Source organism: Ambystoma mexicanum, chromosome 1p (assembly GCF_040938575.1).
Source record: "Ambystoma mexicanum isolate Mex_15411 chromosome 1p, UKY_AmexF1_1, whole genome shotgun sequence".
NCBI lineage: Eukaryota > Metazoa > Chordata > Amphibia > Caudata > Ambystomatidae > Ambystoma > Ambystoma mexicanum.
Window position 1 is genome coordinate 299,710,372 of NC_090921.1, and position 27,615 is coordinate 299,737,986.

Here is a 27,615-nt window from a genome sequence, read left to right on the forward strand (position 1 = left end):
GTGAAACGGTACACTACACACCCTATCAATAAACGGCTTCATGCCAAGTATAGGAAGGCAGAGGGTTACTCCCTAATTCTGGCGGTGCATCCTCAACCGCATTCATCAGTCAAAGAAGCGGCCTCCCTATACTCCAAGCCACAGTCTTAGTCAGCGGCTCCTACGTCAGCGCTTCTTGGAAAGGAGGAAAAGCTGTTGGAATCGTACAGAAAAAAGAATTATTCTAATGCCACACTCCATCTGCACCAGGACAATGCTGACGCTATGCTGGCAGCAGTAAATCAGATGCTGTGGAGGGAGATTGCAGACTTCCTCCCAGAGCTCCCCACGCGGAGTCAGACGTTCTTCAAGACAGGGTTCAAGACAATTCTCAAGACAATTTTGGCCTCTGCCAGGGTTGGCAGAGGCCAAAATTGTGGCCCAGGATATCATGGAGTCTACAGTGGCTCGCATCGATACCGCAGGCAGAGCGATCTGTATCGCCACCGATATGAGGAGGGTGGCTTGGCTCAAGGCAACCAAATTTAACCCTGATGTGCAGAAACGCATTCTAGACCTGCCATTTGAGGGGGGGAACTTGTTCCACTCGACCACTGACAAGGAACTTGACAAAAAGAAGAGCAGCTCCCAGAATGCTCAGTCCTGACAAAGGTGGCTCCCAAGGCCTTTAGCCAGAGTCACCAGGGCTCGGATAGAGCATGTACCTTCGGTGGCTTCAGAGGATTTCCGGAGCGACCGCCAGACCGGTCTCCCAGCCAGCACAGGTGCAAGCAGCACAAATCCTTCCACAAGGGTTTTTTCTAGTCCCCATCCCAAGCACCAGCTTCAGATGGCAAAACGTTGTGACGACGTCATCCAGATCCACAAGTCTCCAGTGGAGGGCAGGCTTGCCCTGCACTTCCATGCATGGCAGTCCAGGTTCGCGGACCCTTTCATCCTCTCTGTAGTCTCCAAGGGCTTCCGCCTGCCGATTCCTCCATTTCCTCTTTACTCCCCCTCCCACAGATTGGGACGGCAACTCTTTTGGCGGAAATCGACTTGCTCGTTGAAAAATTACATCAAAGTAAGTCTTGTCTTTGACATGAGTTTTCAGGAGATGTAAACTGCATAATACTCAAACTCATATGATTTCCTGTGCAGTTCGTATTGAGGATGCTATACACAAAAAATAAAAAATAAAACATTTGGCAAATACTCCCAAAAATAAGAGTATAAATACGTAAAAACACATTGTAAAATCAATTGAAGCAAATACCCCCCTAAAGGGCCCAACAACTTCAGAAATCCTACGCTGCTGCTGCTGCTAAGGTAAGCAGGCCTAATGCCTTTGAAAGAGTCAGGTCCCAAGTTACTGTTGCAGGGAGTCTTTAAATATGAATAACACGTTTTGGCAATGAGTGAATGTGAAGTTAAGATACATCAAGTAGATGTGAGGTAATCTCCCTAGCCCACCACACTAGGCGAAGCCTTGGGGAATCTTTGGCAAGTACGTCACTGATCATGACCAGGCAGCTGAGAGTTAGGGAATGGACTTTATGCCCATACAATCCCTAATCCCCTCCGTCCCCCCGCAACCCCACCATGCGATTATCTGAGGTCCACAGGTGCAGTGGTAATGCTCAGGTTCAGCACTGGGTCTGACTAGACGTTGAATCGTGCTCCCCCTAGATGGTTCCAGATGTCTTTAATCTGGATGACCCAGACACTACAGGACGACAACCACCACAGGCACCATGATGACAAGATACCGCAGGACACGACTGCAAAGGGCAGCAGTGGCACTTGTGCTGACGAGGAAGACTCTGACCCAGGAAAGTCCCTCTTCATGTTGGATAGCAGCAGCAGAAGGACGGGTCTTGGGTCAATAGTAAATTACCTGCCGAGTTACCAAGCCAAAGCTCAGATGGGAGACTGGTTCTCAAAGATGCTTTGGATGATTCTGGTCAGCCCAAGGGATGGCTATGAAATGCTTCTGAAGGCTTCTAAGAGCAGTATCCACCTGCAGGGTACCAGACTGATTGTTACCACCAGCCCAAGGGTTGAATAACCGATGAGGGTCTTCAGGCGATGAATGCAGAGAGTTAGGGCTTCACCAGGACTTGGCTGAAAATAATGCTGGTTGTTTTCAATAGTATTCTTCGGGTCTTCAGTGGGCTGTTCCACCTTGTAGGGGTCTTGGCTCTAAGTGATGATCCGAAGAACGGCTGCAAGACTACTCCTTCTTTAAGAACACATTTTAGCTGGGATTGCCCCAGCCCATTAATGGAAAGGATCTGCACCATTCAAACTGGCAAGGGCTGTCTATTGCTGAACAGCTCTTGACCCTCCGTCTGCCCAGCAAAAGGCATCCCGAGCTGGAATGTGGATGGGGACAAGATGGTCTCAATATCCACATCCTGCCTGGATGCACACACCACCATTTTACCTCGGAAACCCAAGATTTTGCCCATGAAAAGGCTTACCATACATAGCATATCCTGATCCGAGAAGGCAGGAAGAAGGCTAAAGGACAAAAATGGCAAAAGAAGAGGGCGTAAAACGTGTCTTGTGGCCATTTTGGATATATACTTAAAATGGAATTATGCTGTGAAATGCAAAAGTGCAGGGGGTGAAAACGAAAAACACAGTAGAAGAATGCAAGAATGGCACCATTTTTCTGCAGCGACGTTATCCCATGGACACCCCTGAAACCCCTGGCTCCCATTTACCCCATAGACTGTCCCCATAAATGTCACCTATGCAGTTTCCTGGCGACTATATATATGGTGACATTATTTATGGGGATATTACTTGATACCCCTGCATTTTTCAGACACTGAAGGCAACACATCATCACCTATGAGGATACTTGTTTCCTACAGGCTGATACAGGACCTTCCCCCAAAAAGAGACAGAGAACTGGGTACTGGAAGCCCTTATGTTAGAAAGACATGTAGAGAAAGAAAGAGGGTGAAGGAAACCCCCAAAGCTCTCTTGAAAGCTGTGAAGGGCATTATTCTGCCCTCTGGCATAGAACTCAAATGAGAATTGGTCTCTATGGACTACAGGGCCTGTGCTGTAAAGGGCATGGTTCAATCTTGTATCTTAGGTGTCAGCTGAGCGATATGCTTTGAGGGGCATTTTTCTTTCACAAGGCTCAAACTATTAGGTCAAAAGTCCCTACCTTGGATATGACGTAAACCCCCTGCATTTTTCCTTCTGAAATGGTTCACCTATCTTTTACCATAGTGAGTCCTCACCCAAAGCCTCACTAAGCGTGCAATTCTGTGTATTATGCCCATAAAGGGACCTTACAACTTTGCATGGGCACCCAAAAGGTAACCCATACTTGGGTGAGTAAGTAATAAGAAATCTTGCTAAGTGCCCAAGCCCTTGTCCATTCATACTTAATTTATGATACTTACCTTCTCCCTTCATGGTACACTTGCACTAGGGACTCTGAAGGGGTTACATAGTTATACCTGACTACTTACATCTGAAAGGAAACTGATGTGGTGGCCATGTATGGTTGAGCCCAGTTCTGGATGGAATATACATCCTGTGTTTGCCTGGGACATGTTGAAGGTGGTACTCCCCACCCCCTATCTTTGGGTAGCCACCAAATGTTTGAAATTGTACATGATAGAAATTAGAAGCTGAGTGCAGTTTTATTTTCTCCAACTTTATTTATTATTTTTACACAAAATTATAAAACAGAAGAACATATGTGAGAGTTGATTCGCAGGTAGTTCATAGAATCAATTTCTACATATCACATGCCATTACAATTTGCCATATTATATTTCCTTAAGAAATCCACCCCTACATCTCATCTCAACTACAAGACACAATAAAGACAGCACAGAAGAAAAGACAAACACACTCCCACCACCCAACCCCCAATATTATTTATACACCTATAAAACAAGTTCTACACTTTAATCAAACAAACTATTGAACAAATCCCACACCTTCATTATATGCTTAATAGCCATCAACAGCGCTCTGTCAATCCAATCCAGAGAATCTCATATACCTCCACTCCTACTATTAATGAAAGAAATAATACTGACTAAAAAGTTTGAGGTAATAAATCATCTACCACCAAATCGACTCGATCCAGAACATCCTTCCAAAAATCTAACACTCCACTACGCTCCCAAAGCATGTGTTGGAAGGTTCCTCTTGAGCAATTGATTCTCACAGGCGTCCAATAAATACGCCCTAAAATGCGCTGATGAATGTATCTCCGGTTTAGATCAACTTTGGCTTTCATCGCTACTTTCCAGGCATAATTCCATGATTCCTCAGACAACTCCATTCCCATTTCTGACTCCCATTCCATTCTCAGCTTGTCCCGAGAGTTCAACATACATTCCTGTAGAGGCATCAACTTAATAAAGGTTGAAACCGCCCCTGGTGGTGTGGTGAATAATTCACAGATTTGAGGTCTACAATTTAAAGGTTCATTCATCATCTGTAATCTTTCCCTCAACAACTGCTCCAGAGATCTATATCTCCTAAACTCCCTATTGTTCAAACCATTACAACTAACCAGATCCTCAAATGGAACCATCATTTCTTCCCTCCAAACATCTCCTATCTTTAAAATACCCTTGTTGGCCCAAGCTCGCCAATTAAGTATTTTATTTTCAATTTGCAGACCCAGATTCAGCCAGATTGACGCTGATTCATAAAAAAACAAAGACTGTCCACATCCTTCAATCCAAGAAACAAGACCAGATTTCAAAACTACCATTGTTTCCAATTTTGTCTGAGTTCGGTATCCTTCCATAGGAATATAAACAATTCACAGAAAAGGATATAATCTCTCCCGCTCCATCAAAAGCCAGTAAGGATCCACGTTCTTTCTTTCTCCAAAGTAATAGGATGCTTTCTTTAATAAGAAACTCTTATAATAATTTTCCAACTCTGGGTAGCCAAAACCCCCATCTTTAACCCTACGTATCATAATAAATCGTGGAATCTTCAGCCTATTTCCTTTCCCCCATAAGAGATCCATAAAAAGCCTGTCAATACTCTTGAGCACCTTCTTAGTGAACCGGAGAGGGAGAGACTGAATGTAATATAAAACCTTAGGCAACATCATTTTTATTGCATTGACTTTAGCCCAAACGCCACCTATCCCATCGTAGAATATCCTTAATTAGCACTTCTTTTAATGTATCCACATTATATCCAACCATTCTTCAAATTTCATGCACCAAATAAATACCTAGATAATTCACCTAAACCTCAGCCCAGTCCAGCGATCTTCTATTTAGCAGATTTATCTTAAGCGGAAAGACCACCGTTTTCCCCCCAATTTACCTTGTATCCAGACAATTCCTGTAACATATCTCTTAGTTTGTTTGTTTTTTTGTTTTTATTATTTATATTGTGCACCAGACCCGAGGGTATAACGGCACGAAGGCATAAAGAGGGTTGTTAAGCTTATGTTACATTGGTACACAGGATTAAAGTACAGCTATGTTTACACTGCTGTATGCATGATCAACAGGCAGAACGAAAGTTATACAGAAGTAAGTATGCACTGCTGTAGGACAAATATATACAATAAATGCAGTGAAGTACTATAAAACAAATAGATAGAATAAATGCAGTGGGTGCTAGGAGCTTGCATGTAATGTAAGGTCAGATATTGTGTTCCTTAAGCCAGCAGATAAGATTGGATCTGAATTGTAGATGAGGTAAATCTTCCCTTAAGGCAGGAGGGAGGGAGTTCCAGTATTGGGCCGCTTTGACGGGGAAGCCACTCCCGCCGGACTTAGTGCGTTTAAATCTAGGTACTAATAGAAGGTTGGAATTGACTTTTCTTAGAGGTCGGGTGGCTACTTGTCTAGTAAATCTGGCTGTGAAGTAGTGTGGGGCAGACTGGTGGAGACATTTGTGTGTCAAGGATGCAGTTTTGAGGAGAATCTTGTCTTTCGTAGAAAGCCAATTGACAGATCTCCTGAGGTCAGATATGTGAGCATTTTCTGGGAAGCTTAGGGCAGCTCTTAAGGCATTGTATTGAAGGGTCTGAATCTTGGTGGTGATGCATTTGTTGCTGCCTACATAGAGGGCGTTGCAATAGTCCAATTTGGACAGGATCAGGGCTCTTGCTAAAATAATACAGTTGTTAGGTGAGAGGAAGGGCTTGGCTGCTCTGATTAGCTTGCAGGTGTAGGAGGTGGCCGAGGCCATAGCATTTACTTGTTTTCCGAAGGTTAGCGTAGAGTCTATGTAGAAGCCAAGGGTTTTGACTGTCTTAGCCATAGTAATGTTGTTGTTTTCAATTTTGAAGGAGTAGTAGTTCTGGCCTCATTTATTAATGTTGGATGGGGTGCCTAGAATGAGGAGTTCCGTTTTGTCATCATTCAGGCATAGACAGTGAGAGGCCATCCATGCCTGTATGATGAGGTATACTCTGTTCACAAAGGCCAAATCCTTGCCATAATCCCACGTCAACGGGATGAGGATCTGCGGATCATCGGTGTAATTCATGTAGGTGATACCCAGACCATCTAGATCATTGAAAAGGGGCTTTGTGAAGATTTGTACGGAGTAGGAGAAACGCTGGAGCCCTGAGGCACACCGCAAGAGATGGGTGCATGGTCAGCGGCTTCTAGAGGAGAGAAAACTCCCATTGTCCTGTTATCGAGGAAGGACTGGAACCTGTCAACTGCCTCTTGAGAGAAGTGAGCCGCGGAATCCAAGTGGTTGCAGAGAATCTTGTGATCTACCAAGTCAAATGCAGCTGAGAGATCAAGGAGTAGTAGGAGTGCCGTCTTGCCTTCGTCTCTTAGGGTATCTATTTGTGCCTTGAGGTCTATGAGCGCAGTCTCAGTACCGTGTTGAGGTCTGAAGCTAGACTGTCGAACTCCTAGAAGGTGGTTTTGTTCCAGATGATGGTGGATTTGCAAATACGCTATTTTATCTAGGATTATGAGTAGGAATGGCACTGTGGTCATGGGGTGGTAATTAGTGGGGATGGATGGGTCAAGGGTTTGTTTTTTGAGGAGGGGGAGGGCCCAGGAGTGTTTCAGGTTGTTGGGTATGGTGCCTGATGTGAAGGACGCGTTTATAAGTTTAGTGATGAAAGGGGAAAGTTCACGGGGCAGCATCTTTTATAATTTGAGCTGGGCATGGGTCACCATGACAACTCTACGGTTTGAGGATGAGGATAACTTGTTCAACTTCTTTGGTAGATACTTTGTGAAAGTAGAAGCATGGAGTTAGTGGTGTGGGTGGAATCGGGATGATCTGAGGTGCTGGTGTGGCATTAATACAAGTCTTAGAGGCAGTGAGAGTGTCTTTTTTATTGTTAATCTTGGCCTGAAGAGTTATTATCTTATTGGCCAGGGTATTCTGTATGCTCGTGCACCAATTTTTGTCCTTGAGACAAGAATCTGGAGCTTGAATTGGTGATTCTACTTCTTTGAAAATAGCTAACAGTTCTTTAGTATTCGATTTAGCTTGGGAGATTTGGAGGTTGTAAGATGTTTGTTTGGCTAGGATGATTTCTTGTTTATAAAGAGCGGCTAGTTTTTTCAGGTTATTCTTGTTGAGATCTGAGGGGGCTAATCTCCAGGTTTTTTCACTTAGACGTTTCTCTTGTCTAATTGCTTTCAGATGGGGCGAGAACCATGTGTTTAAATGTTGTCGGGGTTTACTCTTTCTGATTTTCAATGGTGCTATAGCGTCAAGAGATGAAAGCAACACTTTATTGTACATGTCTACCATGGTAGATGGGTCGGTCTGGTCTGAGATAGAATTCAGTGTGGGAAGTATAAGGGGGATTCGTTTTTCGGGAGTAATATTTCTTTTATTTCTGGTAGGAACAGCAGGTGCTATGCTACCGATATTCATGGGAGATGTGGCCTCTAGCGTAAAGGAGATCAGGTAATGGTCAGACCAGGGCTGAGGCATTATAGAGGTGACAGTAGTTGGGCAATTATGTTCAGCAATCCAATCAAGGGTCCTTCCTTTAATGTGAGTGGCCCCTGTGACCTTTTGGGTGAATCCTAATTCCTCTAAAGAGTTGTTAATCTGTCTGGCGTTGGGATCTAGGGGGTCACTGAAACCGAGGTTGAAGTCTCCTAAGATGAGGCATTGTGATGAGTTTTTGAGTCCGATAGTATGTTCGTTAGGTCTTCCTCAAAGGAACCCAGAGGGCCTGGTGGTCGGTATATCAGGTGAATGGTGATCGTCTGAGTATTAGAAATGGTAAGTTTGGCGGTGAGGGATTCACAGGAATTTGTATTATGGGGTGTGGAGAGTCTCGGGATTAGATTGTTCTTAACAATTATGTCAAGACCTCCACCTCTTGAGGTGGTGCGATCTAATCTTATAAGAGTGTAATTATCCGGGATAGCCAGCATAATTGCAGGGCCTGCTGCAGAGTGAAGCCATGATTCAGTTATGGCCAGGAGGTCGATATTTTCTTTATGGATTGGGTCAGCTATATCTGTGGCGTAGGCCACCATGGAGCGGGCGTTTATTAGTGCGCCTTTTATGCCAATTTGAGTATGTTGAGCAGATAGTGGCTGGGCCTTGTGTTGGCATTTCAGAGGGGTAGTAGGATCTCTGAAGAGTCGGCAGTTGAGCTGAAGTGGGTGTTGGCCGTTGGTGTCTTTGTGGGAGGAGGTATTGGTAATAGGCTGAGCGTCCCTTGGAAGTTTAGTAGTAAGGTGGGCATGAGGAGGTGATGTTTTAGTTAGGGGATCATACATTCTTGGGAATCTGGCACAGAGTCTGAGGTTTCTCTGTTGGAGGCTGCAGGGTTTGGTGGACATGTCAGCCTGCTTGGGAGGTGCAAGCACATGCATTAGGTGGACTGTGAGCTGGGGCATGTTGAGGTCTTGCGATGTGATTATGTAGAGGATGGTTCTTAATAGAACAGTGTAGAATGGTGGCAGATGCATAGTGTGCACGCAGGTAAGTAGTAATAGAGTGATATAGGGGCGGCTGGCTAAGGCGACTGTGAGTGCAAGTGAGTTAGCAGGATTGGGTAGCTTACTAGAAGGTTGGCCATATATCACCATACATTCAAATGAAATGCAGTACGGCACCTGAACGCATTGCATGCACGTAATTGGTCTGGAATAGCGAGGCAGAGTACGCTCAGTAATGACTTAAAGGGCAAAGCAAGGCCATCAGATACCAAATTCTTGTATAGGTATGGCTTGCATAAGAGTTAGATATGCTGTGCAATCATTGTGAAATGCTGCGACACGAGTGCGGTAAGAGGATGCAACATACATATATATAGTAGCATGTGTTATATAATACAACAGTAGTTCTCATCACAAAGCAAGTCATTGGCAGCAAAAAGATTGTGTCTTATAGCATTGCTAGGGCCAGTTAGCAGAGTAAGAGACATATGCTGCGCCACAGAGGGGGTAGCGGGAGTCCCAGGCAATCGCGCGGAAGTTAGGCATATGGCGATCAGAAGGTAGGAGGCGCTTGTGTTGCTGGAACGGGCATACGGAAATGCTAAGGCAAGTACATGTTTGACTGATGTCTGGGCAATGCTGCTTTCAGCTGAGTGGGCAGGATAAATGTTACCTTTGGGCGGTGATCGTAGTGAATTACTCACAGTTCGCAGGGCGATGAGGTGAAACAGCTAGTGACTTTGCATGCCGTCACGCTGTAACGCTCACCTGATTCCCGCAGAGGCGCCGGTCTTGACTGGGTGAATGCTGTATCTTCAAAGGTGATGTGTAACACACGGTTGGCTCTTTCGGCTGGACCTCTGTGCACTGTATGTCTGACTCGAAGAGTAAGATGTCTGCAGATAGAAAATATGGGATTAATGAACTAGGGTTATTGGGTGCCTCTCTCCTCTTCCCTTTCTCTTCTCCTGTAGAACCCCAAAGGTTAACACTCTCACCTTAGGTAAGTGAACGCCGAGCTCTCCATCTGCCTCGGGGTAGGGTGCCGTAACCAGTTTCTTCACTGGATAAGGGTGCAGGCCTCTTGACCTCAGAGGACTGCTGTCCGTCGTTAACTGCACGAACGGTAAGTTCTGGGCACTTCAAATGTCTTAAAAGTCTTTTGTAATGATATCTCTTGTTTTGCTGGGTTCCGGCGATGGCGGATGGCGGGCTGATGAGAGTTGAGGATCGAACCCGCGTGAGGAATAGAAGCGCCTGGAAGCACGTAAGTAAGCGCTTGTAGCCTCCTTCACGATGCGCACTAACTGTCCCTTTTATCTTGCAGGTACAAGTTCGGAGCTTTAGAGAAGCTGAAGGGTGCTGGAATACCCACTGGATTCGGCGTGGGAAGGAGTAATGGCACGTGAGTAATAAAGTTGCCCAATGTCTTTAAACGCACCTTCTTTTGTCTTTCAGATGCGGGATGCAGCGCCGAAGGCCTCCGGAGCGTGCGAAGAGCTGGTAAGCCTTTGTCTTTCAGATGCCGGAATGCAGCACGAGGCGTTGGTGACAGCCGATGGACCAGGTAAGAGATGCGCTGCCACTGAAGACCGTAGTGCTAACCTGTTCTTTCTTTGTCTTTACAGGTGCTGCTGAAGACTGGATTCCAGGATGGTAAGCCTTTGTTCCCTTAGGCCCAGGATCAGAAGCAGAAGACAGGATGAGCGTTCTGCTGCAGAGAATGCAGAATAACGCAAAGCAAGATTCATCCATCGGGTGTGGTTTAAATAGCCTCCTGTAGTGCTTAGGTGTCTCCTTCCACAGCCACGCCTAAGAAAAGAGTTCCTGCTTTCCAGAAGAGTTCCAGTGTTCTGAACCTAGGGAGTGGCTCCTGCCGCACCCAACAGGAAAAGTAGTCCCAAACAGAAGAGGATCAGGGGTTCAACTGGCAGGTAAGTAAGCAGCATGGTCTGCTGCAGGTAAGTCCACCCAAGCATTATGAGCCCGGCGCTTCCAGCGCTGGGACTGGGCATCTTTATGAGCCTGGTGCCACTGGCGCCAGGACAGGGTCCAAAAGGTCCCAATTGGGACTGGCTGGCACTCGGAACCGGGGTTATGGGTCTGCTTCCAAGGGAGTCGGGCAAGTCCTGATCTTTTGGAAGCAGAGATCATGACACACGCTCGGTCAGCTCAGTCAGAGGTGGGCCTTCTCTCTAGGCCCCCCCATCTCGGGATTTGTCAAAACTACAGTCAGATCATCAGCATAAGCCAGAACTTTCACCTCTCATCCCTTAACTTCCACCGCAAATATTCTGTTACTGTTTAAGATATATCAACAATGGCTCAAGAACTAAATTAAATAACAAGGGCAAAAGTGGGCAACCCTGTCTAGTTCCTCTGTATAACCGAAAAGCTTGAGACAAAACCTCATTAACCCAAATTGTAGCTGAAATATTATACTGCAAAGCACCTATTGCATTTAAGAATTGTGGACAAAAGCCCATCCGAAGTAATGTAAAATTAAGAAACGACCAATTCACGCAATCAAATGCTTTTTCAGCATCAAAGAAAATAAGGAGTACCTTTCACCTTCTCACGAGACAAACCTATTATATTTAATAACATCCTAATGTTGTCATATCCATGTCTGTTGTCCATAAACCCCACTTGTGAACCACCTATTAATTCCCCTATATACTTTTGTAACCTCATAGCCATAACCTTTGCAAAAATCTTTACATCTACGTTTAGCAAAGAAATAGGACGATAATTAGCACATTTTGAAGAATCCTTCCCCTGTTTAGGAATGAATGTAACAATCGCCTTTTGCATCGAGGTACATAATACCCCATCCGAGAGAAACCAATTAAATAAAGCACACATCAAAGGACCTATACAACTCCACAGGTAATCCATCTGAACCCAGAGACTTACCCAAATTGAGTTGACGAATAGCACCCCGTACTTCAATTTCTGAGATCTGGTCATCAAGTGCCTCTCTACCTTCCTCAGTCTTAACTTCCCATATTCCTACTCTTTGTCGGTCGCTGGATGAGTCCCGAAGCCCCAACATACAACCTTGGACCCGAACACAACTTTGCAGAAGCTCTGTTGTGGTGACATTCCTAGGATCATACTCTGTTGGTGAAGCGCTCCTGGGATCTGAAGGGGAATATTATAGTATACACTTTATTGCACTGTTTAAAACCTTTACAAAGTTAATTTCAGTATGCCATCAGATACCATGGTGATGCTTTCCTGGAATCTGAAGGTTCAAGCATTCACATTGACCAGAGTGAACTGTGAGCAGCGCCCAGCCTCAGACCCCTATGCTCCCAAAAGAGGCCTAATGCTTTCCCGGTGTGACCTGATAGAGGCAGTGATACAGAGAAAAACGTGAGAGTAATAGGAAGGTCCAGCGAACTACCGTTATCAATGACTACCTAAATTCAAGAAACCGTCCTATGATAACCCTGGGACTTGGAGGAATTCTGAACGTATCTATTCGAGGGGATTGGGTCCTCCGACGTATTCCATATCTATGACCGGTAATGTCCACAGCTGTGCTGCTTCGGCAAATCTTCCGCGTCTGCGTTGATGACGTCGATGCGCCATCCCAGAGGACCTCCTCCGATGGCCGATGTCACCCGATGTGATAAGTAGGACGCACGACGCCCCTAGCCTCAGTTCCGTTTTTTCTGCGAACGAGAATCTCAGTATGCCGCGACTCTTTGGAGTTTGCTGTATTCTTCTCGGTTCGTTGAACCTGTTAGTTTTTGTGAAGACCTGTTCGTGACGATGTCTACTTCGTCTTCAACCCTGCGTCCGGGCTTCAAGAAATGCGGGGACTGTGGGTCCAAGATGTCGGTCACGGACTCGCACAACACCTGCCTCTGGTGCCTCGTGGAGGCCCACGATATGGACGACTGTGTCGACTGCCAGTCTCTCACGGCCAAGGCCTTGCGGGAGCGCAAGAAGAAGTTGTCGGTAGGTCGGGTGTCTAAGCCCCGGAAGTCGAGGTCTACGGGGCTTTCGACAGATGACTCGAGAGGCGACTCTCCGCGTCATTGTCGGAAGTCCAGTGGGTCTCCTTCCAGGAGTCGGTCTCACCACTCCTCTGCCTCTTCAAGGCATTCCCGGAAGCGCGGCATCGGTCGCCTTCCCCGTCCTCTTCCGAGGACTCCCACCATGCAAGCGACACCGGAGGAATGGGCTTCCTTCGGGAAGCAGATGTTAGAGATTCTTGAATCGCAGGGCACCGGTTCGTCCGCGCCTCCGAGTGGGGTCGGTCGGCACCGGTCGAGAGACACCACTCGTACGCCTTCGGGCTCGGGTGGTCGGCACGGCTCGCGGGAAAGGTCCCGCTCCGACAAGGGTAGCCGTTCTCGCCATGCCCGTTCCAGGTCCCGGTCCTCGACGCCTGTGGCGCCGAGGTCGTCGACGATTTCTCTTGAGGCTCCGCCTCCGAGGGGGTCGGCGATGCTGTCGGCCCCAGGTTGTCGAGAGACACGCTTGGAGCTCCGGCTTCGAGGCCTGTGTCGGCGCCATCGAAGCTGGCCGCACTGCAGCTGATGTCGACGCCGATTCTCTCGGCGCCGACTCGTTCGGCGCCCTCGACGCCTTTCGAGGCGGTGGTGTCGGAGGGGCCCCGTGGCACGGGGTTAGCCCCTAGAAAGGCTCTGGCTAAGGTCAGGCATAGCTTTGGTCCCCATGTGTCTTCTTCTCACCGCCTGGAGTTCATTTCAGAGGGTGATGAAGGCTCTGATGAAGGCTTGGTTCCGGTTACGGTATCAGATGAGCTTCTCTCGGGCCATAGCCAGTTTGATGACCTGAGGCAGTCACTGCATGATGCCAGTGGACTGGACACCTCTCCGGAGGTGGAGTTTTGTAGGCCGGATCCTGGCACTCATGCTGATTCTTCGTACCGGCGCCTTATGTCTCGGGTCACGGAGTACTTGGGATGGTCGGCTCCCCCAGGGGAGTTCGTTCAGGATGATCTCACGGACATCCTTGATCTTGGTCCCCCCACTGACCCGGTACTGCCGTTTCATATGGCTGTGCAGTGAAGGGTGGCGGCGGCTTGGACTGCTCTGGAGAGTCTCCCGGCAGTGGGCAAGTCTTTGTTGCGAAAATACTGTCCAGCCAGTAGCAACCCCTACTACTTGTCCAGGCACCCCACTCTGGAGAGTTTGGTGGTGTAGGCGGCTACGGCCCCGGCAAAGGAGGCGTCGTATCCTACCATCCCTCCGGATAGGGACGACAAACGTTTTGACGGCTGGGCGAAGAAAGTGTTTTCTTCAGGGGGTATGGCGCTTTAGATGGCCAACTCCATATGTGCCTTGTCTTGTTTCAGACACACTCTCTGTGGAACTGTGTTGCATTAGTGGCTGAACATATTCCCGAAGGGGACGAACGGGATGGTTTCCTTGCTATGGTTCAGGATGGGAAGGATGCCATGTGTGAGGCCGTTCAGTCGGGTTTGGACATGGCAGATTGTGTCAGCCGGTCCATGGCGGCGAGCACCGTAATACGCAGGTTTGCGTGGTTGCGGAAGTCTGGGTTCGCTCCTGATGTGCAGTCCCGGCTCCTCAACATGCCCTTTGACGGTGAACATCTTTTTGGCAGCAAGGCTGACGAGAGCCTTGAGAGGTTGCAGACCTCCAAAGCTGCAGCAAATTCGTTGGGCGCTGCAGTTAGACAACCTCTGCCTTTTCGTCCTAGGGGACAACAATGGAGGGGAGGTTCCTTTCGCTATTACTCGTCCTTCAGTAAAGCAAGAGGAGCTGTCAGTCAAAGAGGCCACCGTAAGAGTGCCAGAGGTGGAAAACAAGGTACTCGAGGCGCCAAGGCTGCTCGGGCAGTTGCCTCTTTGCCCTCAGGCAACGCCGCAGCTGCTACCACTCAGTCATGAGGCCAGGTCCCATGGTTCGCTGGTTGGGGGGAAGGCTGGTGGTTCTGGCGATCATAACCCACGGCTACTGTCTTCCTTTTCGGCAGAGCCCTCACGACAATCCACCGGGGAACCTCTCTTTGCAGAGTCCGGATCCGCTCCTTGCGCAGGAAATTCAAACCCTGCTGGAGAAAGGCGCCATAGAACTGGTGCCTGTAGCGGAGAGGAACAAGGGATGGTATTCCACTTTTTTTTTTATTTCAAAGAAAGACTGGGGATTGAGACCCATCATGGACTTGCGCGGTTTGAACAAACTCCTCAGGAAGGACAAGTTCAAGATGGTTACTCTCTCTCAAGTCCTCCAGGTCCTTCAACTTCAGGATTGGTTGGTGTCTCTCGACCTCAAGGATGCTTACTTCCATGTGCCGATCCATCCCAAGTACCTGAGGTTGGCGACTCGAACTTTCATTTTCGGGTCCTGCTGTTCGGATTGACCTCCGCCCGAGGGTTTTCACCAAGCTCATGGTGGTGGTGGCAGCGCATCTCAGGAATGGGGGGATTCACGTCTACCCCTACCTGGACGATTGGTTGATCAGGGGGAGCTCTCCCGAGCAAGTCCTGGATCATCTGTCCGTCACCTGCTACTCCCTTCACAAGCTGGGTTTCTCCCTCAATTTAAAGAAGTCTCATTTGACGCCTACACAGCGGCTCCAGTACAATCGGAGCAGTGCTCGACACATCCCTGAGGCTGTGTTTTCCTCCCCAGGCGTGGGCTCTTCACATTCAGCAGATGGTGCACAAGTTGCAGCTTGCCCAGACTCTCCCAGCGTCTGAGTTCTTGAGACTGCTCGGCCTCATGGCATCCTGCTTTCTTCTGGTGCCAGAGGCCAGGTTGCGGATGAGATCTTTGCAATGGGCACTCAAGCTCCAGTGGTCTCAGTCCTCCGGCAGGATGTTGGACCCTGTTCAGGTGCCGCCCTCGGTCGCCCAGGACCTTCTGTGGTGGGCCGTCGAAGGCAATCTGATGAAGGGGGCCCAATTTTGGCTGCCCTGGCCAGAGGTGACGATTGTGGCGGACGCATCTCTCATGGGGTGGGGAGCTCATGCCAACGAGTTGACAGTCAGCGGTCGTTGGTCTCCGCCGGAGTCCAGACTCCATATTAATCTGTTGGAGCTGAGAGCCGTCAGGCTAGCCCTGAAGGCTTTTCTGCCGACTGTGCGAGGAAAGAGTGTCCTGATTCTAACGGACAACACGGTGGCCATGCACTACCTCAACAAAAAGGGGGGGGCAGGGTCACTTCCTCTGTGCAGGGAGGCGATGCAGCTCGAGTTCTGGGCCATCCAGCAGGAGGTTTCGATCTCGGCTGTTCATCTGGCCGGAGACGACAACGAGACGGCGGACGCTCTGAGCAGGCAGAGCGCGATCTCTCACGAGTGGGAGCTGGCTCAGGAGATTCTCCTGGAGATCTTTGCCCTTTGGGGGACCCGTCAAGTGGATCTCTTCGCCTCCAGTGTCAACCGGAAGTGCGAAAGGTTCTGCTTGCGGGAATTTCCTCCAAAAAGAGCCTTAGGAGACGCATTTGTGGTGGAGTGGTCATTCCCACTGCTGTACGCGTTTCCTCCAGTCCCCGTCATCCCACAAGTGCTGCGGAGGTTACGGAGGTTCGGTTCCCGGATGATCCTCATTGCTCCTGCATGGGCCAGGAGGACGTGGTACCCCGACCTTCTCGACTTGTCCATCTGCCCTCCACGTCGTCTTCCCTACCGAGATGATCTGCTCTCACGGGAAGGGGGTCAGGTTCTCCATCCAGAGGTCAGATCCCTCAACCTTCACGCTCGGCTTCTGAAAGGTTGAGGTATAAGAATTGGGACCTCCCTGAAGACGTGATGGAGGTGTTGCTCTCGGCCAGGCGGCCGGCAACAAAGTCTCTGTACCATTGCCGTTGGAGAAAGTTCTGCGACTGGTACAGAGTTAAGAATGTGGATCCTTTTGAGTGTGACATTCCCATGGTTCTGTCTTTTTTGCTTTCCTTGGCCCACAGGGGCTTGCAAGTGGGGACCATTAAAGGTTACCTGGCGGCGCTGTCCATATTTAAGCGCTTGCCTGAAGAATGTTCCTATTAAGATTCCTTACATTTCTCAGTTTTTGAAAGGGCTCACTAATGTGTTCCCTCCGTCACCTTTTCTGGTGCCTGGTTGGGATTTGAACCTTGTTCTTAAGTTTCTTATGGGTGCTCCATTTGAGCCTTTGCATTCTTGCCCTTTGAGACTGTTAACTCTGAAAACTGTGTTTTTGGTTGCGGTTACTTCCGTTCGCAGAGTGAGTGAGTTACAGGCACTTTCAGTTAAGCCACCCTTCACTGTGTTTCATAAGGACAGGGTTGTCCTTAGAGTTCCTCCTTCCTTTCTTCCGAAGGTGGTTTCGGAATTTCATTTGAGCCAGAAGGTTGTTCTTCCGGCGTTCTATCCTCCTCCACATCCTGGTAAGGAAGAGGAGAGGCTCCATAGGTTTGATCCTAGGAGAGCGTTGAGCTTTTATATTTCACGCATGTCCCGGGTCAGAGTGGACGATCAACTTTTCATTGGTTACGCTGGAAAGCGTTTGGGACAAGCTGTGACGAAACAGACTTTGCCTCGTTGGATTATTTTAGCTATCTCTGAGTGTTACCGCTTGGCAGGTAAGGACCCTCCGGCTGGCTTGCGGGCCCATTCTACCAGGGGAGTGGCTGCGTCTACTGCCCTGCAGAGGGGTGTTCCTATTCGTCACATCTGTGATGCAGCCACCTGGGCTTCAGTACATAATTTTGTACGTCACTACTCCCTCGATTCCATCCGAGGGCAGGATCTGGCCTTAGGCAAGGCAGTCCTTTATTCCGCAATTTGATTGGGCATGCTAAATTTGTGTTCTAAATTCTTTTCCCACCTCCTTGCTTGGTACTGCTTTGGGAGTCTGTCATAGATATGGAATACGTCGGAGGACCCAATCCCCTCGAAGAACAAGTTACTTTCTTACCTGGTAACGTTCTTTCGATGGGATGGTCCGACGTATTCCATATCGCTCCCTCCCTACCTTCCCCGCTGCAGAATTTCTTTTGCGATTGCAGCTTGCGTTCCACAAGGCCTTGTGGGTCTGACTGGCAGAATACTGGTGTCACACGTTCTGGGGGAAATAACTACAACTGAGGCTACGGGCGTCGTGCGTCCTACTTATCACATCGGGTGACGGCCGTCGGAGGAAGTCCTCGGGGGCGCCGCATCGACGTCATCGACGCAGGACGCAGACGCCGAAGATTTTCCGAAGCAGCACAGCTGTGGACCTTACCTGTCATAGATATGGAATACGTCGTCGGACCATCCCATCGAAAGAACGTTACCAGGTAAGAAAGTAACTTTTTCATCTGCATAGTTCAGCCCCTGTCTGCACTACCTGGCCACTAGGCCTGTTTGCTACCAGACAGCTGAACCATATCCACCCTTACTGAGAAACACGTCTTCCTACTTTGAGGCCCTTCTTTTTATTCACCGGAATCATTACTGCTTAACCTTAGAGACTGACAGTGATGTGCTTTTGACTTTCTGAATGATTTTTTAAAACGTTTTGACAGCTCATGATTCCTTTCCAAAACCTGCAAGCTTTTACCTATTACGTTTGCACTGCTGTATTGACTTCTATGATAGAACGGTCTCCCGCCTAAGGCTTTTGGGCGTCTTATCCAGAATTCTGGCAATCTTGGTGTACTGCGGCCTGGGTTGTGTGAAGAGTCAGAAAGGAAAGTCGGACACAAAGTTGCCATGTTTTAATACTTTTATGAACAAAAATGGGTTGGAAAAACTGCCTCTCTGACCCGGCTTGAACAGAAATTTCCCTACCTAAAACCAAAAACTGAGGATATGTCCGTGTCAGGATGTCAAAATCCAAACTATCCTTGTGTCCAAAATGTCTACCTTGACCCTCGCACTACAAACCAAATTAAGGTGAAAAAGGAAATGTCTTGAATCTGGTGATTGCATAAAGGAAAAATAGAACAGCTCCAACATAAAAGTTCTGCAAGGTAAAAGAGCCTTGGTTGCAGCAGGTGAATCCCTTCCCCTGGATTCTTCCAACACTATGACAATGATTCTTGGTCTAACAGTTCTTTGTGTTTTTCTTGATGCACCCCAATCCTTGTTACAAAGCTCCTTAGCCTTGTAGTTCGTTCTTTCAAACGTTCTTTCTTTGATTTACAAATGGTCCTTTCTTGGGGCTTCTTGTAGATTTGCAACTGCCTGTTGTACTCTCCTGCCAGGACTTCTTATGCACTTGTGCCTGCCTTGTTTACTTCGCTGCCAGGTCTTCTCACATTCATAGGTAAACAGTTCCTCTTTTAATTCTCGTATGTACTTGTGACTGCCTGGTTCACACCCCTCCCAGGTGTTCCCACATTCATAGGTAAATAGTTTTAATTTCACAATTGCATATATCTACTTGGGTTCTGTATATCTGAGTTGTTTCAACATTCGCTCTTAGTTTCCCCCAACTCTACATTCCATATTCTCATATTTGACTGGGGCTCGTATTTGCAATATCCCTTCTTGGTTTGCAAACAACCTTTTCAATGTCTCTGTAGCTTTAAATTTTACAAATTGTGTTTGACGCAGTCTCTGAAATGCCCCGAGGTCCCCACTTTGCTTTGGTTGACTAGCTCTGTGTGGCATCTTCGGTCCCATTTGCACTTATGCGGAAAGGTTTGCTGTACGATTTCCACTCTGGACTGCTTCCAAGCCGTTTAGGTTCCTCTCAGACTTCTCATCAGTATGTCTGCTTTCCTTCAGGTCACGGTAAGTGAAGCATTTATTTCTCTGACTGCTGAACGGCCAGGAATCTTTCCTCTGTTCCTGGTGTGCCTGCGGTACGTTCAGCTTGCGCAACATTTCTTTGCCTCCTCGCTGGCGAGCCCGTTGGCTACACCACACCGGTCTGTGCTCCCAGGGACCACGTGCCTCGCAGAGAGGTACCACTTCTTCCAAACAGCAGCAGCCTTGGTTTTTGTTCTTTAAAAAACAGGTGCATTGTGAAAAGATCTAGCATGCTTATTGTGCTTGAAGCTCTTTCCGCTCTGTATTGCTCCCTTATTCCTCCTCATCCCAGTACTTGAGTAAATGTGGGAGATGAAGTCCATTGATGTTGACTGATGAAAATTACTTGACAGATTACTTGCAGTCTTTCCAAACGATGAGCCAGTTCTACATGGATGATAATTAGAACTCGAAAAGACAGTCTTGGAGCTTTTACCGTTTTGTCCACGGTTGTTAGTTTGGTTAAAAGGTCTTTGGGAGGGTACAGATGCATGGAAATAGGCCATTAGGGTATTGGGTTTCAATGGGTCTTCTTCATGGGCAGATGGGGGATCGGTAAGAGGAGTTAAGCATATGATACTATTAGGGAATGGATTATTCCTAGAGTCATAAGAAGTACGTTTAGGGTCCCTTGATTGGCAGAAATACTGCGTGTCATCCGATTAAGTCAGGACACTTCTCAGGTAGAGGCTGCTGTCCCCTGGCCACATGGGACGAGGTCACTGCCGGGTAAATCAGTGATAGCTCCATCAGATTCATCACAGTTGACCTAGATCTATTTGATGATTGTAACATGAAAGCGTCACAACCTACAGACTTGAACAATCCATTTTACAATGTTATTTTCCAGTATTTCTGCATTACCTCCTTTTCCTGCACAGCAAAGATGGATATTGATTGTGACATATTTTGTGAGCATTCCCGTATTGTTTGTTCTCAAGTGTTTACAGCACCTTGTAACCAATCTGCTACTCTCCTGAGATGATGTATTGACTGCTCCAAAGAACTAGAGTAACAGGGGATACCAGGAATATCCAACTACTGTGACCTGGCCTGGATAGAAAATGTATTAGAAAAACATCAAAGGTCAGAGTAGTAAGAGTGTTCAGGTGGTTGTTGTTGGTATAGCAACAAAATCTACATACTCAAGCTAAATATAGAATCTGCATCTATCACTATCTCAACAATCAATGAGGAGAAACAATTAAATTCAAACCTCTAGGCAATCAAACAATTTAATATTTTTATTTATTAACATTTGTTAAATAAATCTCTAGAAAAAGTATAATTTTAGTAAAAAACATACAATAACATTGGTATCTACAATATTATTAACAATAGTTCATATGGATCAATCCCTCCATTTCATTGTCGGATTGATCTGATACAAAATTCTCATCCATAAATCACATCCAACCACACTACAACCATACCACATACATACACAAGCCCAATAATAGAATCATTCATAATACAAAAAATGATAAAACAATTTATCCTCAAAAATATCCAACAATCTAAAACATCATCATACAATATCTGGTCCGTTATTAATGTAGACCATCAATATAACACCTAAAAGCCAGTTCCTTGTAATTATGAACTCTACTGGCTCGGGTGGGCTTGACTTCTAATTTTGTTCATAAATAACAAAACAACCCCAACCCGACATGTTTCTTTCTGTATCACGTCCAGTAACCAGAAATTCTTCAGGGGTGTTATGGTCCAGCAGAGTCAGATGGATTGTACATGGACAAGAAAGAGATATGTAGTATGCCCCAACAACACACACCTAGATGTAAACAAAAGAACACTGAATCAATCAAGCTGAAAATGCTCTTATTATATGATTGATCAATACTGCAACGTGTAATTATTAAACGTGGCGTAGACTAGGTAGTTAATACTATTGACTGCTCCACCATATTTCCCACTCGTATAGTTAGGTAGGCTTGATGTTATCACTGTTTACTTGTTTTGTGTGTATTCCTCCTGCTACCAGAACATAGTGACAGAGAAATCCTAACACAGACCAGTCTGAATATGTGTATTGAAAGACTGTAGTCCCTATACTTTCATGTGCGTATTTGCGTTCCGTGTCACAGAACTCACTGAAGAATAGGTCTGTATGGATTAAAGGCCATGTGCTGTGTAGGCCATTGTTCTGTCCTGTTTAGCAGGCCTCTGGAACCTGGGCTGTGAGAGTGTTACTTTACATAGTGTAATGGAGCTGGCTCTAATGTACAATCTAACCCCTCTTTTCTTATCGCATTGGTCTTCACTGCTCTCTCTGAGATTGCCATTGTAGTGCAGAGTATCCAACTGAACAATAGAAACACTGGTAACCCACTGTGCTTTTTTCCTCCCCCACCCCCAGGAGAGGATGCTGCCTGGGTCGAATGCCGCAGAAGAGGTGATGGAGGCAGTTGATAACCTCTCTCAGAGAATCCAGACTCTCTTACAAGAGGTACATTGGAAAACGTTAATCCATAAAATAGCCAACAATTGCCTCTGAACATTTTCATTTTTAGTCTCACTATATAAGAGCAGTTCGGTCCCTGCGAACAGAAAGAGTGGATTAGGACCTGGGCCCTTGAGATCAAGAGAAGAAGGTGGCTGTTGATGGTTTCCTTCTAAACAAGAAAATAGATGTAGATGGTTTCCTTCTTAACAATAAGGCTTTCATGCCTTGATCACTGTCATGTTCATAGGTCTGATGGTCTTAGAGGATAATGCTGCTTTTCAATGAATGATTGGCACATAGTGAACACCTGGTAAGGGAGAGGTTGAGTGAAAGAGACAGTCATAGGGCAGAGTTATCAAAGCCTTCAGCATTTCTGCATGCACCATTGCCTGAGCAAAGGCGCAGCCATGATATGAGGTGCCCGCAGCCATGTTTATGGTGGTGGTGCGATGAGGAAGCAGATTGATTGGCATGCACACAGGAGCCCATAAGGACTAGCAACTGTTAAGTAAGAATCTGTCCTAGGTACAGGCACACCCACTCTCTGTCATCATTTAAGACGATACATGCCTCCTGACAACTTTAACGAAAATCACTTGGTGACTAGTTGCCGGATCAGGCTTTATAGTGTAATGGAGAAGAACTGTTGGATGCAGTGGTTATATCAAGTGGGTAGGCTGGAAGAACTGTACAGGTCTGAAAATGGCACAGTAAAGTCACACCCTCCAAGGATGGAGGAAGTACCATTAGGAAGTTCATTGTTCATGTAATCTACTAAATGTATCGTACAGACTTTTCTTTAGAAGGCTCACTGTGTAAAAAAACTGTGGTTTCAGTGCTTTGGAGCTACATTTCTGTAACAGGGACACTATGCTACTTTGTCCATTTCTGCCCAGCTGTATGGAAATATATCTTGTTGCTGCCTAGTTTCCAATTTGATCATTGTGTGAAGGATTCTACAGTGCGGTATGTGTTCCCAAAAGGAAATGAAGGACAGAACCAAGTTTCTCCAGCATTGGATCTTTCATGGATTCACATGCTTAGAATATTCCCCGTCGTCAGACTGGGAACCCTCGGTACACATATATATAGTCATTTCCAATAGGAAAAAACTTCTGCCCTATCCCCGTCTGCGTCCTCTACGGGGCCGCCCACGTACGCCCCGTTGGACGTGATGGTATATAAGCCCCGCCCCCGCGGGTCCCTTCAGATTTCAACCGTCTCCAAAGATAGTGGGATCTCCTCGTGTATTTTCTTCAAATACTTATCGAATTGTTTCTAACTCCTGCGAGTTTGTCTGTTTGGTCCACTTCTAACTCCTACGAGTTTTGTTTGTTGGGCTGGCAATAATGTCGGGTAAGCCTCTTTTCCGCCCGTGTGCCACGTGCGGTCTAAAGAAGGTTTATGAAGGGGATGGCCATCTTGACTGCATCTACTGCCTTCACCCCCACCACTCGGCGGACCAATGTGATATTTGCAAGGGGTTTTCCCAAAAAACCCTGAAGGACCGGAATCGGCGACTGGTCTCGTGGCTGAACGACGGCGCTGGAGCGTACCCTCAGTCGGAGGTAGGATCGGTGCGCAGTATCGCCTCAGCGAAAACATCAGAAGCCCCCCGACGCTCACATCCGTCGGAACCTCCGGCCAAAAAATCACGACCTACGGAGCATTCCTCTAAGGCCTCATCGAAAGAATCGACGAAGAAATCATCTTCCTCTTCTTCTTCGTCGAAGAAAGATAAGGACAGGCCAAAATCCTCCTCGAGCGATCAGAAAAGATCAGCTACGAGTAGAGAGGCGGATAAACGCAGGGAGAGCTCCGCGAAGGCGGGACCGCCTAAGCCACCTGCAGGCCCTCCGTCGACGACGGCGACGATCCAAGTGCCCACTCCGTCACAGTCCCCCGCCTTTCAAACGGGCTCATCGTCGACGACGATTCCCTCGTCGACGGAGTTCCAGGCCTGGAGGCCAGAAGTGTTCGACATGGGGCTACCCGACACACTGCTGCAAGAACAGGCAGTTTCGATCGCCTCCAAAGAGGACGACGGCTTCAGAATAGTGAGCCCGGAAGACCTGGGGCTACGGCCCAGATTTCCTTCTGGTGCAACCTGCTCTCAAGTTTTCACCCAGCCTCCAAACGCCCAGGCTACTCTCTCCATGGAGGTACTTTCCTCCTTACACTCGCTCTTGAAGTCCCTGGACGAAAGGCTCCCACCTGTTCCGACGACTCCCCTCGTCGACGAGCCCGGACCTTCACACCGCCCGACTAGTTCGGTCGTGGGCCCAACTGCTCCAACAGTCCAGGAAGAAGGTGAGCTCTCGGACTCCCTCTCTGAACAGGTGTCAGCTTCTGGTATCTCCCTCTCGCCGTCGAGAGACCCGTCATGGGTTTCGGATGTGGAGGTGGATCCTCCGAAAAGTCCCATTCACCCGTCTCCACCGGATGACATAGGGGCCTTCCATTCCATGATGGAAAAGGCCTGCAAGGAGTTCGGTTTGACCCAACAAGAAGAAAAGAAGGACTGCTTCCTCTTTGACCACATGGGCAAGAATAGGCGTTCCGTTTTTTCGATACCGATACTGGACCACGTATGGAAAGAGGGCGTCCAAACCATGCGGCATCCATTCTCGGAACCTGCGGTCAAGGGCCGCGTAGAGAAAAAATTTAAAGTGCCAGATTCGACGCCAAAATGCCTCTCTGCGCAACCCACGCCTGACTCGGTGGTATCGGCGGCGGCGACGAGAAAGGCAAAAGCCCAGCATAAATGCTCTACCCCTCCGGATTCCGAAGCTAGACGCCAAGACGCTTTCGGTAAGAAGATCCTGTCAGTGGGAGCGTCAACAGTGAAAGCAGCGAACTCCCTGGCAATCATGGCCAGGTATGACAGGGAGATGTGGCACAGACTGGCACCCATTATGGACCACCTCCCAGAAGAACACAGAAAATCAGCTATGTCCCTGGTTCGTGAAGGAGAAGAAGCCTCGAACCATGCTATCAATATAGCGGTGGACCTGGCAGATTCGGGGTTCAAACAAATTAACAACGGAGTGGTTCTACGACGCCAGGCCTGGCTCAAGTGCACCAACTTTAGACCCGAGGTGCAATATAAGGTCGTCGACATGCCTTTCGAAGGTGACCACCTGTTTGGCGAAAAGGTGGATGAGGCCTTGAAAGGAATGAAGGAGGACTCTGAGACGGCGCGCTCACTGGGCTCTCTCCAAAGCGGTAAGCCCTTTCGTTCCTTTCGCCCCTTTAGAGGAGCTACGGGAAACGCACGATTTGCGGGATCAAGGGATAGAGCATTCGGGAGGTCTTCATATCCGTCCCAAGGCTATAGGCGCGCCTCACAGTCCTCGACCCGACGCAGAAATTTCCAGGCCTCCAAGAGACGTCCCACTTACTCGTCGTCGACGGGAAAACAAAAAGATCAGGATAACCTTGTGACTATACAGCGAAACCCACCCGTGAAGAGAGCTGCATTTTGTGGTGCATTTAAACCAGCACTGCTTGTTGCCGCTTTGTTGCCGCTCGTCCCTCGCACCAGCGTGCTTCCTGGAGGAGGCGGGGCAGGAGGCAGGAGCAACACGTGACTGGATCACGTGAGCGCGGCCGCCTACAAAGGACCAAGGCAGCCGCCCGCTCACTGATAACCTTGTGACTATACAGCGAAACCCACCCGTGAAGAGAGCTGCATTTTGTGGTGCATTTAAACCAGCACTGCTTGTTGCCGCTTTGTTGCCGCTCGTCCCTCGCACCAGCGTGCTTCCTGGAGGAGGCGGGGCAGGAGGCAGGAGCAACACGTGACTGGATCACGTGAGCGCGGCCGCCTACAAAGGACCAAGGCAGCCGCCCGCTCACTGATAACCTTGTGACTATACAGCGAAACCCACCCGTGAAGAGAGCTGCATTTTGTGGTGCATTTAAACCAGCACTGCTTGTTGCCGCTTTGTTGCCGCTCGTCCCTCGCACCAGCGTGCTTCCTGGAGGAGGCGGGGCAGGAGGCAGGAGCAACACGTGACTGGATCACGTGAGCGCGGCCGCCTACAAAGGACAAAGGCAACCACCCTTGTGGCGTTAAGCCCGGCTGGAGTAAAGCCCAGAGACTGTTGTGCGGCTGTTGAGCGCAGTTGGCGCAAACAACTCTACGGGTTCAGTACAAGAACAACAGTCGCCAATGATAGTCGAGGCGAACCTGAGGTAAGGCCTACATCGTAAACATCAACTGCTCAGACAGCGTGAGACTGCGGGAATCTACATCCTTTGATCGCGCTGTTCTGTCCAACTAAGGTACGACAAAAGTCGTCTTGTAATCTTCGCTTTTTTTTTTATTTTTTATTTCTCCACCTTGGTAGTAAGCATTTGTGACGCAAGCTGACCATCTACCCCTGACATATTAAATGCTGTAAGACATACCGTCTACCACTTGTTATCAATAACCAGTAAACACCTCATAGAGTGTCAACTATACCAAAACTTGATGAAACTTCGCAGCACCAAAGATATGGAAGGGGCAGGGAACGGTTCATATTTAAACCAAAGCTGCGAAGCGGTCATACCAACTGTCCAACTGGTCCAGGAGAATGTCAATCAGTCGAAGGAACAAGTAATCCAAGTTTTGGTACATGCTGACGGACAACATAGTACCCCAACACCAAGTCGGATAGAGAAAAATCCAAATATTGCCATAATAAACAACTGGAAAAAAGGGTTGGAATACACTATCTCAACAAGGAAAATACAAAGTAAAATAGAAAATCATTTCGGCAATAAGCGACATAAAAGCCACAGTGACATCGAAGGAGAATCCCTTATTCTTTGGGAAGAACCAAGACACTCTCAAGCCCCAGCTTCTAGCACAGAAATACATACTGTGGCAGTGCATCCGGAAGAAGAATGCTGCACCTCACCTATGGAAGATAGCGCATTCACCCCAATATTACAAACCATACAATCCTCATCGACTGTTGCACAGCAAATGCGGGAACAAAGGGACCTAGAAAGAAAAGATGAAGAAGAAGCAACAACAAATCCAAATTCAGAAACATTAAAAGCACTAAACTTTGTTCTTAACTCATTGGTCTCAGTCTTTGAGATGCTAAAAGGAGAGGTCCAATCGCAAAATGGAACACTTCTAGAGATGACTAAAGAAATTTCTCTATGTGACTCTACCCTAGTGGGCCTAGCAAATGCCATGAACACAAAACTGAGCACCCCAATTCAGGCATTGAACACTGAGATTGCAAAACAAGGACTCGACATCTCCTCCATCCAGCAATCGCTGAAAGAAAAAAACCAAACTGAAATCCAAAATAACACACTTTTGAAAGAAATTTCCTCAATATTGAAAAGACAACTGCCCCCAGCTCAAAGAGAAGAAATTGTGGAAGAAATTCAGGACTACTCATTGGAGGATACCCCACTATCAGACTCAATATTGGAAGAGTTCTTAAGGCTAGCCACAGTTTTAGAAGAAGAGGCAGATATTGGAAAAAACACAGAAGAAATAAATTCTGGTAATCAAAAAACCAGACGGGCAGAAAAAACTCAGGAATGGCAAGAACAAGGGG

General features: G+C 47.6%; 1 protein-coding gene across 5 annotated transcripts in view; it reads left to right on the top strand.

The window, feature by feature from the left end:
* The window catches only part of ABCA7 (ATP binding cassette subfamily A member 7), a 2,687,121-nt gene that overhangs the window by 770,260 nt on the left and 1,889,246 nt on the right, over positions 1–27,615 (top strand). For 4 of the 5 annotated variants that reach the window (XR_011303245.1, XM_069647414.1, XM_069647430.1 and 1 more), the window contains exon 8: positions 21,962–22,051. The exons of the other annotated variant lie outside the window; for it this stretch is intronic. Coding sequence is in view for 3 of the 4 variants with exons in the window: in XM_069647414.1 (XP_069503515.1) it covers positions 21,962–22,051 (90 nt within the window). In the remaining variant the exon portion in view is untranslated. The remainder of the gene's footprint in view (positions 1–21,961; positions 22,052–27,615) is intronic. 5 annotated transcript variants of the gene reach the window in all.